Here is a 15164-nt window from a genome sequence, read left to right as displayed (position 1 = left end):
AGCAGGACTGAGAATTGGGCCTGATGAGATGTTTTCTGCAGAGTGGGGTTATTAGCTGGCTGAAATGGTGAAAGTTCAGCTGTATGACTGGTGACCAGGATTTTGAGGAAGGGAGTGAGGTGAGAGGTTTGGACAGGGAACTCTAACATTTGGGGCCTAGCTGACTAATGGCATGGTTCCCAACAGCGAGGTGCTGGAAATCAGGGGTGAAAAGAAGGCCAGAATGAGAGAATTGCCCCAGACATGGACTACTGAAGATCATTCTAGAAAACCATTTTTCTTATGAAACAAAAGCCACTCTAATAATCTGTTGAGAGAACAGAAGGTTTTTTTTGAGAACATCCCCCTTGCAACTAAATACTCTTGAAAACCTATCTCTTTGACCAAACTTGTCGTAGGCCAAAGTGACCTTCAATGGCACTCATCTCAAAATCTTATTTTGTTGCATAACATTTGAGCCAGTGCTGATGTAAGTTCGACTTGGGTCACCAGGATTCTATTAAATACGTCCCTGCTTCCTTCACTTTCTTGGACGTCAGATGTGATTATTATTGTTGGTAACACATCATCTGTGGTCATGACTCCTTAACTGTGTCTCCCTCTACGTGCCCACATCCACAAGTCCCATTCCATCACATGTTTTGTTTTAATTAATTAAAATTTCAATTAATTAGATGAAATGTGTCATTTGGCAGGGAAACTAGGCCAGACTGGATGTGGTCCTATGTTCGGTGAAGAGACATCATAACAGGCAGGAGGCAGCACTGGACTGGACAGAGATTAATTAAACGCCAATCTTCCCACAGACCCAGCATGAGCAAGCAGCTTTTCCAAAATAAGATGATGTCAGGCCAACGCGTTGTTTCTGTACTCCTGCCAAACAAGGAGCAACTTGAAATTCTCATTGGGGTGAGTAAAAATTTCTTTGTGATTATGAAAACGGGTTGACTGGAGCTCAGCATTTGTTGCAACAGTATCAATCAATTTTATTTCCTGTTGTGAATCCTTCAGAGTTTCAGTGCAGATACACGACACACACCTGGTTAAACTATGTGGACTAAGGCCAGTTCGTTATGTTATTATGCTATTTGGTAGTGTCAAAAGACGTGTCTATTCTCTAACAGTCAGCTGAAAAGCACTGAGCTGTTCCAGCCTCTCTGGACCAGCCACATTCTTATGATGCTATGACAGCTATTGGTATTGCAGCAAGTTTACAGCCTGGTTTAAATGCCAGGATGAGTGTGCATGGTAAACATTATCTAATACAAGACAAGCACAAATTGAATCTAAGTTTCCTTATTCTTGGATTCTTGAACTTTTAACTTTAGGCTACTTTTTCATATTTGATACTTTTTTTACACTTTGTTATAGTGCCAAAGCAATATAATGTGAAATTAATATTCATACCTTGTTTTGTATTCATAAATACTTTTTGATATGATACCTGTAACCTCCTATGAAAGGTCAGAAGCATTTTCTACACACCCAGTGTATATCAGTCTGCAGAAACCTCTGTGCACTGTGACTGATATAAGCAGATGTGCCATGAGGAATCCTGTTAGTAATTAATTGAGCATTAGTATAAGTAATTGTAAAGGTTGATCTGAGCACCTGGTTCTTTCTATGGGAGATCAACTCCTTTACCACTACCTCCTACTGATTGAGAGAAGTGAATTTCACTTTCATTAGCAAGGCAACGCTACTAAATAATTCAGTGTGGAAAAGACAATGTGAAGTCTATGAACTGGCTTTCTGTTCAAAGTACACTCTTCCTTGTTTCTGTCTTCAATTGAAACATTTTCAGTATTTAACAACTGTTAATTTTTTGATTTCAGTGATTTTCTTGTTTGAGTTGCTCAGATTTGAATTTTTTGAGGAGGTAACCAGATATGTCGATGAGGGTAGCTCATGTAGTTTATGTGGATTTCAACAAAGCCTTTAACAAGGTTCCACATGGAAGACTGAAAAAGAAGGTAAAATGCTCATGGGATCCAGAGTAATTTGGCAAGTTGGATCCAAAATTGGCTTAGTGACAGGAGACAGAGGGAGGTGGTAGAAGGCTGTAAGTGTGAATGGAGTCCGGTATCCAATGGTATACCACAGGAATCAGTGCTGGGTCCCTTATCGTTTATGACATATATACATGTTATTAATGAAAACGTGGGGGGATATGTAAGTTAGTGGATTGGCCACATAGTTGACAGTGAGGAAGAAGGTCTTAGGTTGGAGGAAGATATAGGTATAGATACAGATGAAATTTAATCCTGGTAAATGCGAGGTGAAGCATTTTGGAAGAAATAACAAGACCAGGAAGTAAGCAATGAATGGCAGGACAGAAGGCAATTCAGAGGAACAGAGGAGGGATCTTGGGGTGCTTGTTCACAGATCCCTAAAGATGGCAGGACGTTAATAGCCTAGTTGAGAAGGCATACAGAGACTTGCCTTTATCAGTCATGGCATAGATTGTAAGAGCAAGGAGGGTATGTTGGAGCTGGTGAGGAGCATTCTGTGCATATCAGTTACCGCATTATAGGAAGGTTGTGATTGCGCTGGAGAGGGTGAAGAGGAGATACATCAGGATGTTGCCTGGGATGGAGCAGCTTAGCTATGAAGAGGGACTGGATAAGTTTGGGTTGTTTTCTTTAGAGCAGAGATGGCGAAGGTGGAAGGTGGGGGGGGGGGGGGGGGGGGTAGGTGGGGAGCGGGGGAGACATTTGATTGAGGTGTTAAAGATTGAGGGGCGTGAACACAGTGGGAAAAAAAGCAGCTGTTCCCCTTAGTTGAAATTTCAGTATTGAGGAGGCATGATTTTAAGTTAAAGGATAGGTGGGTTAGAAAGGATTTGAGGAAAAGCCTTTTGATCCAGAGTGTGTAGGGAATTTGGAATGTGCTGGAATTTGCCACAGAGAATGGTTAAGATGGGCACAATGTTTAAAAGGAATTTGGATGGGCACTTGAAATGTCATGACATTCAAGACTATGGCTAATTGTCAGAAAGAGGGACCAGTGCAGGTTTAGATTAATTTTTTGTTGATAGGGACTTGATTGGTTGACAGGCCTCTTCTGTACTGTACAATTCTGCAAAGTGGGTACAATCTCGCTAGGTTCCTTAATGGCTGGATATAAGGCCAACACCGTGCTCCCAGCAGTACGGGTAAGATTACAGCAAGAGGCAGCAACCAAACAATGCTGTCTTGTTTCTTCATCTACGTTTCTATTTCACTCAAACCCTTAAGATTGTCTGGAGGCTAACTGCTTTTCGGTTTCTAATTTAAAATCAACAAGTAAATTTTCATTTTCATGTAGGTATTTCAATCAGGTTGTTTAAGTATGGGCCATGAAAAACATGGGATTAGAATTTCCTTGATTTAATTTAGTTCCATATTGAGAACTGTTAAAAAGCAAAGACGTGCCAATTTCTTCGAGTGGTGGGGATTACAGTTGTTTGCTGTCTGTTAATTCCCCCTTTCCCATCTGCCCTCTCCCAGAGGTGGTTCTTTTTGTCGGGATACAGTTTTACTGTGAGCAACACACTGGTTTTAAAGGGGAGAATTGGAAGGCTGTTGAGTGGAGTATGGGAAGAATCAGAGGTGAGGTTGATCCTATTTATTCCTGGCAGAGGGATTACTGAGCAGTACTAGGAACCCTGGCACTGGTTGAAGAGCCACATGCAACTTGCTGTGTCTTTTCCTTTGTTGGGTTATTGCCTGAACTATTGTGTATTTGCAGCATTTTCTTTTTATTTCCTTTTTAATACTTGCAGGTTTCTTTAAAGACTAGGAAGAACCCTCCTCACTAGTCTTGAATTTACAATTACAGCGAACTGTTTCGTTCAGTCTTTATTTCTGCTCCAGCGTCGTTGCTATATGTTCAACAATTTTTAACAAACATTTTGATACATAATAATGAGTTCAAAACATTGAAGTTGCTCATTCATATATATTTAACCTGATTGTTTCGGAACTCTGCAGTGGTCTTTGAACATTTTCTCTCGTGCAGTAGAGAAATAAATCAAATTTTATAGCATCTTACTGAACCTTATAGAGCCATAACACTTAGGGGCAGAAGTAGGCCATTCAGCCCATCAAGTCTGCTCTGCCATTCAATGAGATCATGGCTCATCTGATAACCCTTCACACCACTTTACTGGCCTTTCCCCATAATCCTCAATTCTTTATGTACTTCACGGCCAATGAACCAATTTTGAACTATAGTCACTGCTGGAATTCACAGATGTGGTCACGTTGCTAATTTGCTCCAGTTAATACGTGAATACTGTGACCCACCAACTAATGCACCAATATCCTGACTGTGGGATACACATTTCAAAATGAATGCTCTGATCTAATGCATTAGTTAACACTGCCCACATTTAGTTATAAATATTTATTTTTCTCACTGATAACCTGTTGCAGTCTCGTCAAGATGAGTTTAAGAATAGAATTGTTTTTGTGTTCAAATTTGGAATTGCAAGGGGAGACGAACCCTGTTCAGTTTGAAAACCAAGTATCAGCATTGAGGGTTTCCAGTAAAGTGCTACATGTGTGTCACCCACAACAGCACAACCACCTCACCCACTGCATTGTTTCCCATCTCCACTCTCCTCTGAAATTGGCAGTGACTGATTTGGAACAATTTTGACCATTGGAGCTGCCTTCACAAAGAACTGAGTAGAATCTGAACACCCTGATGTAACATGGTCCTTTACAGCCCATAGGCACTAGAGTTAATTACGCTGGCAGTCTAGGCTAAACCAAAACCCTCATTTAAGTTAACATGGACGTATATTCAGTCTGAAGATATCTAAGAGTGCAGATGATTACTTTCAGCATTAAAATCTGATATCCATACCTCTAAACTTTGAATGATAATGACTTCTCTGGGCTCATAGTGATGATTACTAGTGTAGATTATTAACTCCACATTGCCAGTTACTGTGTTTTGTTCCCTCAATGTTTTGAGCTATTAAACTACTTTGTTAATCTCCTCCAGTAGCTGTGAGTACGTACTGGTATAGTGTCATTTAGAGCTGGAGGCAGACTGACCAGGAAACTTGGTTTAAAATGCTTTGCACTGTGCCTCCCTGACTTTGACATGTTTGTTTATTTTATAGGTAAAAGCTACAGGTCAGGATCTCTACAATCAAGTCTGTGATCTGTTGAAGATCAGGGAGGGTCACTTCTTTGGTCTGAGCGTGGTGCAAAGTAAGATGTGATTCGATATTTTCCAACATATTTTTGTGAGAAAATAAGATGACCTCCAGAGAACGAAATGTCCAGGGAATGATTCTTAACCTGTTTTATTTTACCTATTTATGGTAGCATTACATAATCATTTGCTCAATTTGTCTGTGGCTTTTATGATTATTCTAAACATTTCTTTTTCTGGGACTTTACTTACTAAAAACATAATTGGATTTCAGTGTTTCCCATTGAGGGGTTGAAATAACTGCACAGAGGCTGGTATCCCATCACAAAGTCACCCTTTATTTACAAGTGCACTGGTTGTGAGTCAGTTCCTGAAGTCAGGAAATTCACTGGGTCCCCTGTTATATCAGTCAGCCAGGGCTCCCTGCTTGGTCCAGGTTAACAACCCCACTCAAGGCTCTCGTAGTCAATAAGATCCACATTGTGGTATAAACAATGACTGCAGATGCTGAAAACCAGATTCTGGATTAGTGGTGCTGGAAGAGCACAGCAGTTCAGGCAGTATCTGAGGAGCAGTAAAATCGACGTTTTGGGCAAAAGCCCTTCATCAGGAATATTCCCGATGAAGGGCTTTTGCCCAAAACATCGATATTACTGCTCCTCGGATGCTGCCTGAACTGCTGTGAAGATCCACATTGTTCCAATCACTGCTGAGTTATATAACTGTACTATAACGAATACTTGGAAACTTATAAAGTAGCAACAGGAATAAACCATTCAAACCATCGAGCCCACTCCATTAAAATGAAACAAAGAACTGCAGATGCTGGAGATCTGAAGTAAAAACAGAAATTGCTTGAAAAACTCTACCGGTCTGGCAGCATGTATCGGAAGAAAGCAGAGTCATTGTTTTGAGTCCAGTGACTCTTAATCAGAACTGTTGACAGCTAGGACAAGATCATGTGTATAGTGATGACGAAGTTGAGGAAGAAGGTAGATGGAGGTGGAGCTCAGAGAGAGAGAGAGAGAGAGAGAGAGATACGAAAGGAATTGACGGGGGATTGTTGATAGTAGATCAGGTCGGACTAAAAGCCAAATAAGTGATAATAAGAGTTAAGAATTGGAGAAACTGGGTGAGTTGTACCGAAAACAAACTGTATAATGGATTAATAGGTCTTTAAACAGGTGAGAATGGGTGACTGTTAAAAGCAACGCATGTCATAACAAGACCAGGTGTGGGGTGGGTGAAAAAACATGGAAGGATGGAATCAATCTCTGAAGTTATTGAACGTGATGCTGAGTTCCAGAGGCTGTAGAGTTCTGAGGCAGAACGTGAGATGTTGTTCTTTGAGCTTGCACTGAAGCTTGCTGGAACATTGCAACAGTAATTCTGACATGGAAACACAGTGGGGTGTTGAAGTGGCAGGTAACTAGAAGGGCTTATGCTCGAAACGTCGAATTCTCTATTCCTGAGATGCTGCCTAACCTGCTGTGCTTTGACCAGCAACACATTTGCAGCTGTGATCTCCAGCATCTGCAGATCTCATTTTTTACTCTTACAGGTAACTAGAAGCTCAGGGTCATTTTTGCGGATAGAGCGCAGGTGTTCTGTAAAGCATTCTCCCAGCATGCATTTCATTTCCCCAGTTTCGAGGAGATCACACTGTGAACAACAAATGAAAGGCGACTGTCTTGCATGTTCTCCCTATATATGAGTGGGTTTCCTCTGGGTGCTCCGGTTTCCTCCCACAATATAAAGATGTGCAGGTCAGGTGGATTAACCATGGGAAATGCAAGGCTACAGGGATAGGGTAGGGGGTAGGGTCTGGGTGGGATGTTTTTCTAAGGTTCAGCATGGACTTGATGTACTGAACAGCCTGCTTCCACACTGTAGGGATTTTATGACTCTATGAAGTACAGGTAAATAACTCCCCCACTTGGAAGGTACATCTGGGACGTTGGAGAGAGGAGGACATATGCTCACCTTTTGTGATTACATGGAAAAATACAGTGGGAGGGGTGTTGGGAATGGAGGAGGAATGGATCAGAGTGTCCCGGAGGGAACAATTCCTGTGGAATGTTGACAAGGGAGGGCAATATGTGTATGGTCATGGTATCACATTGGAGATGAAGGAAATGGTGCCTTACAGACTATTGGTTGCAGAGGCTGATAGTGTGGTAAGTGAGGACCTGAGGACCCAATCATTGTTGTGGGAGGGAAGGGAAGAGGTGAGAGTAAAAGAGCGGAAGGTGAATTGAACATGGCTGTCAACCAAAGTAGTGGGGAATCCTTTTTAGAGGGAAAAGGTGGATATTTCTAAGGCTTCCCTCTATGGAAGGTGGCATTGTCAGACAGAGGCAGAGAAATCCACCCCACACCTGGACTAGTCATGACATGAATTGCTTTTAGCACAGTCACCATTCTCTCAACTCCTCGGCCTGTATCACATTATATGGGCTGGCGAGGCTGGCTGAAACATGCAATTAAGGTACATATCTGCTTATTTCTTGTGAAATTGTGCGGCAGGTGTGAGGGGCTGAATTTAAAGTTCCCAAAACACTCTGACTTTAAAGCCTACGTAATATGATTTGGGGAAATGTATAAACATAAATTTGACCCTTTTTGAATCTTTTGCTGGGGTGAACAGTACCACAAACATGTCCCCTTCCAGGGTATTGTTTGAGTTGCCTTTCTGCGTGTGTGAGCCTATTTGCAATTGCTTGTTTGGCACATTACAGCCAGTCCAGATTTTGTCTTTACCAAAATCTTCAGCAGGGATGTATCTTATTCAGCAACCATTGGCAAGAACTCTGGCTGTTTTGTAATACTCTTTAACTGACAAGTACTGTGACCTATTCCCTTTGCAGTAATGAGCTGGTACTCAGCATAGAGCAGGAATTGAACTGGGATCTATTTCGGCCATAGGACATGTTAATTGTGTCAATTGAAGTTACATACGTGCAGGGGAATTGGATTATTACTTGAGCACATAGAGTGAGAACTGTTGTGTGCAGTGGTAGTGTCCCTGCCCCTGAGCCAGGAAGCAAGGATTCAAGCCCCACCAGCTCCAGAGGTGTGTAATTACAAGTTGATTTTAAAGTATCTATATTAAACAGGAGTCCTGCACAGTGAGGCGGTTCTGCAAAAGGGCTTGAGCACATATTTCAAAAGACAATTACTGTGCCAAGAAATGGGTAGAGTCAGGAGACATATATCAGCAGTACTACATTCTGTGAAAAATGTATTCCAAATAAAGGCTTATCCTTCCACATTTGACTTTCAGGATATTACAGGACACAACCACAGGTTCTATTAATCAGAACAAGGGCTATAACCAAATTGCTCCTTTTGGGTCTGTGTTACTTATTGGATCAGGTTAGGCAACAGAACTGGGCGGCATGGTAGTATACCAGTCAGCGCTGCTGCCTCCTAGTGCCAGAACCTGGGTTCGATTCCAACCTTGGAGATTGTCTCTGTGGAATTTGCATGTTCCCTGTGACTATATAGGTTTCCTCCTAGAATCCAAAGGTGTGCAGGTTAGGTGGATTGGCCATGCTAAATTGCCCATAACGTCGAAGATTAAGTGGATTCACCATGGGAAATGCAGGGGTAGCATTGCTCTTTGGAGGGTTGGTGTGACTTGATGGGCTGAATGGCCTGCATCGGCACTGTAGGAATTCTATGACTCTGGAGAAAGAAAGAGACAACATTTTGAATTTTGAATTTGAACCTAGGGAGGTGGAATTTGCAAAGTACTGTGACAACTCTCTGATAGACAATATCTGTATGTCAGAGAGTGCTTAACAACTTCAGATATTATGTTACTGAGGCTGTAATTTTAAAGCTCTTTAAAGTTAAACAAGTTGCATAGCTATTATTAAAATAAGTTATTTTCTTCTGTCACAACTCACTACAAGTATGAAGCTCAGTGATATGTTCATTAAGTCTGGAATGTAGATGGCATTCCTTTAATCAGGGAAAATGAATAGCATTGTAGATCATGTTGCTTTAAGACAGTGACTTGTTTTACCTTTTTATTTTCAGTGACCTACCTTCTGCTGACAACGATAACTCTTTGTAGGGTATGGCTCAATTAGCTATGTCATCTTTTTGATCTCCCAGTCAAAAGGTCATGCTTTATATGTAAACCTAAATATTCAATCACAAGGTCCTTGTAGATCAGTGTCACAACTATATCAGGCATTTCCACAGAGTGCTCCATGAATTTCCCTCATTCAGCCTGCTTTTTATCTTCTGGGGTGTTCCCATTTAAAATTACCAACAGCAAAACTTTAGTTTTAACCCAGATCAATAATTATTTTATAACCAACTAATAATGAAAGTTGCTGAAGTTTTCTTTTAAAATGGTACAGTGATTAGCTAAAGTCCAGGTACAAAGATTAAAAAAGTTAAAAGGCAGCCTGATATGTGAGGCACCGTAAGGATCAATAGTTGGGTCCCACTATCAATGTCAGTGATTTGGAGTTGGGCACCAAGTGTAGTACGGTATTTCCAGATTGTGGATAATGAGTGGAAATGTGTGCGAGATAAGGCAGTTCCAGTCGAGTTCAAACAGGCTTAGTGAATGGGTAAGAAAATGGCAGATGGAACATAATGTGGAGAAATGTGAGGTTATCCACTTTGATAGGAGAACTAGATGAGCAGGGTATCTCTTAAATGGTAAGAGACTGAAAAGTGTAGATGTATAAATGGACTAGGTATCCTTGTCGATAAGACTAACATGCAAGTACATCAAGCTATTAGGAAGGCTGGTGGAATGTTAGCCTTTTTCACAAGAAGATTTGAATCCAGGAGTAGTAAAGTCTAGCTTCAATTGTATAGGAGCTTAGTTATTCCGCACCTGGAGTGCGGAATCCATTGCCGCAGACGGAATGCAGTGAATGTTCACCACACTTGTTCTTGGGAAGGCGAGACTGTCCTGTGAAGAGAGATTGGATAAACTGGGCTTGTATTCTCTGGTGTCTCGAAGAATGAGATGTTATTTCATAATGTTTAAAGGGATTGCCATGGTAGATGTAGGTAAGATGTTTCCCCTGGTTAAACCAAGGTGCATAACTTAAAAATAAGGGGGATGCCACTTAGGTCTGACATGAGGAGAAACCTTTTTACTCAGAGGGCTATGAACTTTGAAATTCTCTAACTCAGACAGCTGTGAAAGCCCAGTCTTTGACTCTGTTTAAGGTAAGAGATTGTACACCAGTGGGAATCAAATCTGTCAGAGTTGTGGGGATGGGGTGGGTAAAATGCATTGAAATGATAAATCAGTCGGGACAATATTGAATGCTGTGACAGGCTCAGAAGGCTGAAAGGCCTGCTCTTGTTTTTATATTCCTATAATGGGATAGAGAAAATATGCTTATGAAGACAAAAGTAAGGTCAGTCTGCCATTGTTGCAGGCCTTTACTTGCTTGAAGGTTTCTCTTTCTGAGATGAACTTGCAGTCAGAGATGTGATGGTTTCTGTGGTTGAGTAGTTAGAAATTTTGTGTACAGGTAGACTCAGTAAATATATCAGGCTTTGAGAAAGAGAGAGAGGGGAGGTTTCTTGTTGTTCATAGGTTATGTGGTTATGGTACATTTTGTTCATCTGTGCTTTTCTGGGAAAACAGCAATTGATTTATGATAGTCTTTCTCTTTGTCATCCCCATGGCTAAAAACTCTTTTTCTGAGGGTGTTTTTCATTTTCCCATCCTGGGAAGTTCTGACAAAATGGTCTCATGTCTTATGTTCCCACAGTCAAAATAATATGGCTGCTGTATTAACTTTGGTTAATTATTGTTCCATAAAACAAGGTCAATTACGCTGGAGATCTCTCCAATGTCCTTCCTGTCTCCTTTTCTTTCTCTCTCAGAACCTTTGAATTCTCATGCTACAAGGAGTCATTGTCCAAGGTTCATTTAATTCTAAACATATCACTTTGTGGTTAATTCTGAGATAAAGCATTAGTCTGCTTGTTTTTTTTCTGCTGTATTGAATCAAAAAGGACAATCTTGTGACTTCTAGGATTCACTTTTCAGAATTGTGTCCATTTTTGCCTTCTTTTAGATTAGATTACTTACATTGTGGAAACAGGCCCTTCTGCCCAACAAGTCCACACAGACCCTCTGAAGAGCAATCCACCCAGACCCATTCCCTTACGTTTACCCATTCACTCAACACTGCGGGCAATTTAGCATGGCCAATTCACCTAACCTGCACATTTTTGGACTGTGGGAGGAAACTGGAGCACCCAGAGGAAACCCACGCAGACACGGGAAGAATGTGCAAACTCCACACAGACAGTAGCCTGAGGCGAGAATTGAATCTGGGTCTCTGGCGCTGTGAGGCAGCAGTACTAACCACTGAGCCACCGTGCCGCCCATCTTTACTAAATGTATAATTTTATAATTACACAGTCTTGACATCAGTCTAATTGTGGCACAGTGGTTAGCACTGCTGCCTCACAGTGCCAGAGATCTGGGTTCAATTCCCACCTCAGGCAACTACTTGTGCAGAGTTTGCACATTCTCCCCGTGTCTGCGTGGGTTTCCTCTGGGTGCTCTGGTTTCCTCCCACAGTCCAAAAATGTGCAGGTTAGGTGAATTGGCCATGCTAAATTGCCCGTAGTGTTAGATGAAGGGGTAAATGTAGGGTAATGGGTCTGGGTGGGTTGCTCTTCAGAGGGTCAGTGTGGACTTGTTGGGCCAAAGGGCCTGTTTCCACACTGTAAGTAATCTAATCTAATTCCAACCTTGTGTGACATTATTACGTGCTCCCTTTCAGAGTAAGGATGAGGAGATGGTGGTAGGAACAGGAACATTGGCTGGTATTTTTAAATCAACTGGGAGAAAAGGAGGATTGCAGATGCTGGAGATCAGAGTCGAAGAGTGTGGTGTTGGAAAAGCACAGTGGTCAGGCAGCTTCCGAGGAGCAGAAGAGTTGATGTTTCTGGCATAAGCCCTTCTTCAGGAATTCCTTTGTTGACTCTCCTGCTCCTCAGATGCTGCCTGACAGGCTGTGCTTTTCCTGCATTACACTCTTTGACTCTGGTATTTTAAATGTTCTCTCTTTACTGTTCTTTTACTCCAGCTTAATGAGGTAACTCCAGCACCCTCTTAGCCTTAGATGCTAGCCTTAGTCTTCAGCCTTAGATGAGATCTGCTAACTAAAAGATTTAGAAGGACATGGGCCCAGTGCAGGGAAATGAGGTTAGCGTTGATGGACACTTTGTTCGACATGGACCAGTTTGGGCCAAAGGGCCTGTCTCTGTGCTGTAGGAGTCTATGACTAAAGTAGAAATCAAAACTGAGACCATCCTTGTCCCTTGTGGATTTTGGTGCTTTAATCATTTAAATTATAAAGCAATTCAAAGTGGTGAACACGCTGTCAGCTTACTTGTTAAGTATGTATAACAATAGCAGCTGGAGAAATGGTGGTAAGAGTAATACAGAATGATATGATATTTGACAACTGGGATGGAATACAGGTCAGTGTGTCTTTGGTTTCTTCTTCATGTCCACAGGAAGTGAACGCTTCATGCTGAATTATTTGGGACTTGCCTGTTCAAATTTATTGGTCTTTTGACGAGTTTTAGTCCTGAAGGATGGAAAATTCAGTGCTCTGTTAGACTGCTCCTTTTGAAACCAGTCCAGTCCAGTCCAGTGCAGGGCAATGGGCAACAAGACTCTGCCACCAGCCTCTGTCCATCAGGATCTCTGCTCCACCCAGTAGATGACCTGCTCTTGAAATTGCTCCTTTATTCAAAGGCCTTCCTTTCCCATCTGGTGATGACCAGTCAGTTGCCACTCTGGCAGGGTGATTATCCTGCTCATCACAGTCATCTCTGCATCACTCCTGAGAAGGAGGCTGAGGAGAAATCTTTCCACTTGGGTGCCTGAATTTTCTTGCCTGAAAGGGTGGTGGCGTCAGAAACCCTCAGAACATTGAAGCAGTATTTAGATATTCATTTGTGTTGGCGTAGGCCTCAGGGCTGTGGACCAAAATTGGATTAGCTTGGCCAGATCTTTGTTGACTGGCACAGGCATGATGGGCTGAATGGCCTCCTTCTGTGCAGTAAACATTGGAGATGGTATGCAGGTGCCTCTAGCCCTGTGTGGTACTACTTCATTGCAAGAATTTAATTTGACGGAAGTTTAATATTGCACAATTTTTAAAGTGCTCATTGAGAAACACTTGCTGGTCAATCAGTTAATTTGCAGTGAAAGCCTGGAAACTGTTTTTCTGCTTCGATAAGGTGGATTGATTTTTCAGTCAGATTGTGGATTTGGAATTCTGAATAGTTGGAAGTCAAATTGAAAGGGAATTTGTGTCCGTATGCAAATCGGAAGTGTGCTGAATTGTTCGCTTCTGTGTTTTCCCATGCACCGTGCTCTCCAATTCTGACTGCTTTACTTAATTACTTATGAATCTCCCTTGGGCTATAGGATAACCAGCTGAAAGCTTTGTGTCATCAGGAGGGTGATGTGTAAAAGAACCTCCTGTTGACAGATGGTGCTCATGGCTCGTAAACAAAAGCAGAGGAGTGCTGCAAAATATTCTGTCGGGGAAGCCTGTTACAAGGCCGGGATGATAATTGTAGAACAGTGCAATTAGCTAGACAGTCTCTGGGAAAGATTCAGGAGAAAACGGAGATGTATACTTATCTGTAGAGGTTCTGCAGGATTTGCTATTCATCTGTGAAGCAGCTAAAGTGCTAACTTGGATGCATTTTTTGCGAAGAGGATGATTTAGGATTAGATGATTAATATCAATGGAATGGAAGGTATGCAAAAAAGTGTGACATAATTATGTTACAGTTTAAAATATTTAGTTTTTAGTGCGAAATGTTCAATAGACCATTAAGTACTTAAAGAAGTATTGCTGGGATAAATCAGAAGGGACTAAGGGTAATGGAAGTTGATATGATTGATTAAATGAGCACGTAAAGAGTTTTTTTAACAGAATCCCCACAGTGTGGAAACAGGCCAAACAGCCCAACAAGTACACACCATTCCTCCAAAGAGCAACCCACCCAGACCCATTCCCCACTTCCCATGGCTAATGTATCTAACCTACACATCCCTGAACACTGGGCGGTTTAGCATAGCTGACCCACCTAACTTGTACATCTTTGGATTGTGGGAGGGAACCAGAGCACCCAGAGGACACGAGGAGAATGTACAAACTCCACCCAGACAGTCACCTGAGGCTGGAATCAAACCCGGCTTCCTGGCAGTGCTAACCATTGAGCCACTGTGCCATCCCACTGAGCCACCGTGCTGCCCCGTGATACTGCTAGGATTAAGAAGAAGGATTTCAACAGACCCAAGAAAACTACTGGGCAAAAGGACTGAGTACAGGTTAAGCAGTGACAGGTTTTATGAAATAGCTTATGAGTGACTAATGAGTGTGGAGCACATTTTGAGTGGCAGGGAAAGGTTTTTCATTGCTCCTCCCTTTTTGCTTTTGACAGTGTACAGTTCCACAGAAGCTGCCAACAATCTTTCACTTCCCTGGCCAACAGTACTTTGGGGCGAGGGTAAAATTCTAAATTCCATGCTTCCCCAATTCACTACTACTGCCACACCCATTCATTCTCCTGAATATGAGCTAGTTGCAGAAAGCATTCCAGCCAAGATGGATTTATCGAGCATTTTAACACATCTGTTATTTACAAAGTGACTTCTTGTTCACATTGTGACATTATGCTGCTCAGCAATTCGGCTTGCATTGTCCTTCACTCATCCTGAGTAATTGAGGTGTTTATTTTCACATTTTTAGACAATGAACATGTTTTCATGGACTTGGAACAGAAACTCACTAAATATTTCCCCAAGGAATGGAAGAAAGAAATGAGCAAAGTAAGCTTTATTATTATTTGGCAGCTCTGACTTGTGACTGTGTAGCCTACTTTGAATTACTATGTTTGCCTGATTTGTGGATTTTTGTGTGTCTTGTTTTGCAACTGAAATGCTGTCACTAGGTACCTTTTTAAAAACAAAAATGAGAACTCAGTGG

General features: G+C 41.8%; 1 protein-coding gene across 3 annotated transcripts in view; it reads left to right on the top strand.

Annotated features, from left to right (window-relative positions):
• The window catches only part of LOC132819345 (FERM domain-containing protein 6-like), a 72421-nt gene that overhangs the window by 28299 nt on the left and 28958 nt on the right, over positions 1 to 15164 (top strand). For 2 of the 3 annotated variants that reach the window (XM_060830803.1, XM_060830800.1), the window contains exons 2-4: positions 807 to 909; positions 5114 to 5204; positions 14928 to 15007. In XM_060830803.1, the coding sequence (XP_060686786.1) occupies positions 814 to 909; positions 5114 to 5204; positions 14928 to 15007 (267 nt within the window). In that variant the 5' untranslated portion in view covers positions 807 to 813. Of the gene's footprint in view, positions 1 to 695; positions 910 to 5113; positions 5205 to 14927; positions 15008 to 15164 lie in introns of all 3 variants that reach the window. The other variant, XM_060830802.1, reaches the window with a different exon arrangement.

This window comes from Hemiscyllium ocellatum, chromosome 10, assembly GCF_020745735.1.
Source record: "Hemiscyllium ocellatum isolate sHemOce1 chromosome 10, sHemOce1.pat.X.cur, whole genome shotgun sequence".
Classification (NCBI taxonomy): Eukaryota; Metazoa; Chordata; class Chondrichthyes; order Orectolobiformes; family Hemiscylliidae; genus Hemiscyllium; species Hemiscyllium ocellatum.
This window is presented reverse-complemented; position numbering and strand designations above follow the sequence as displayed.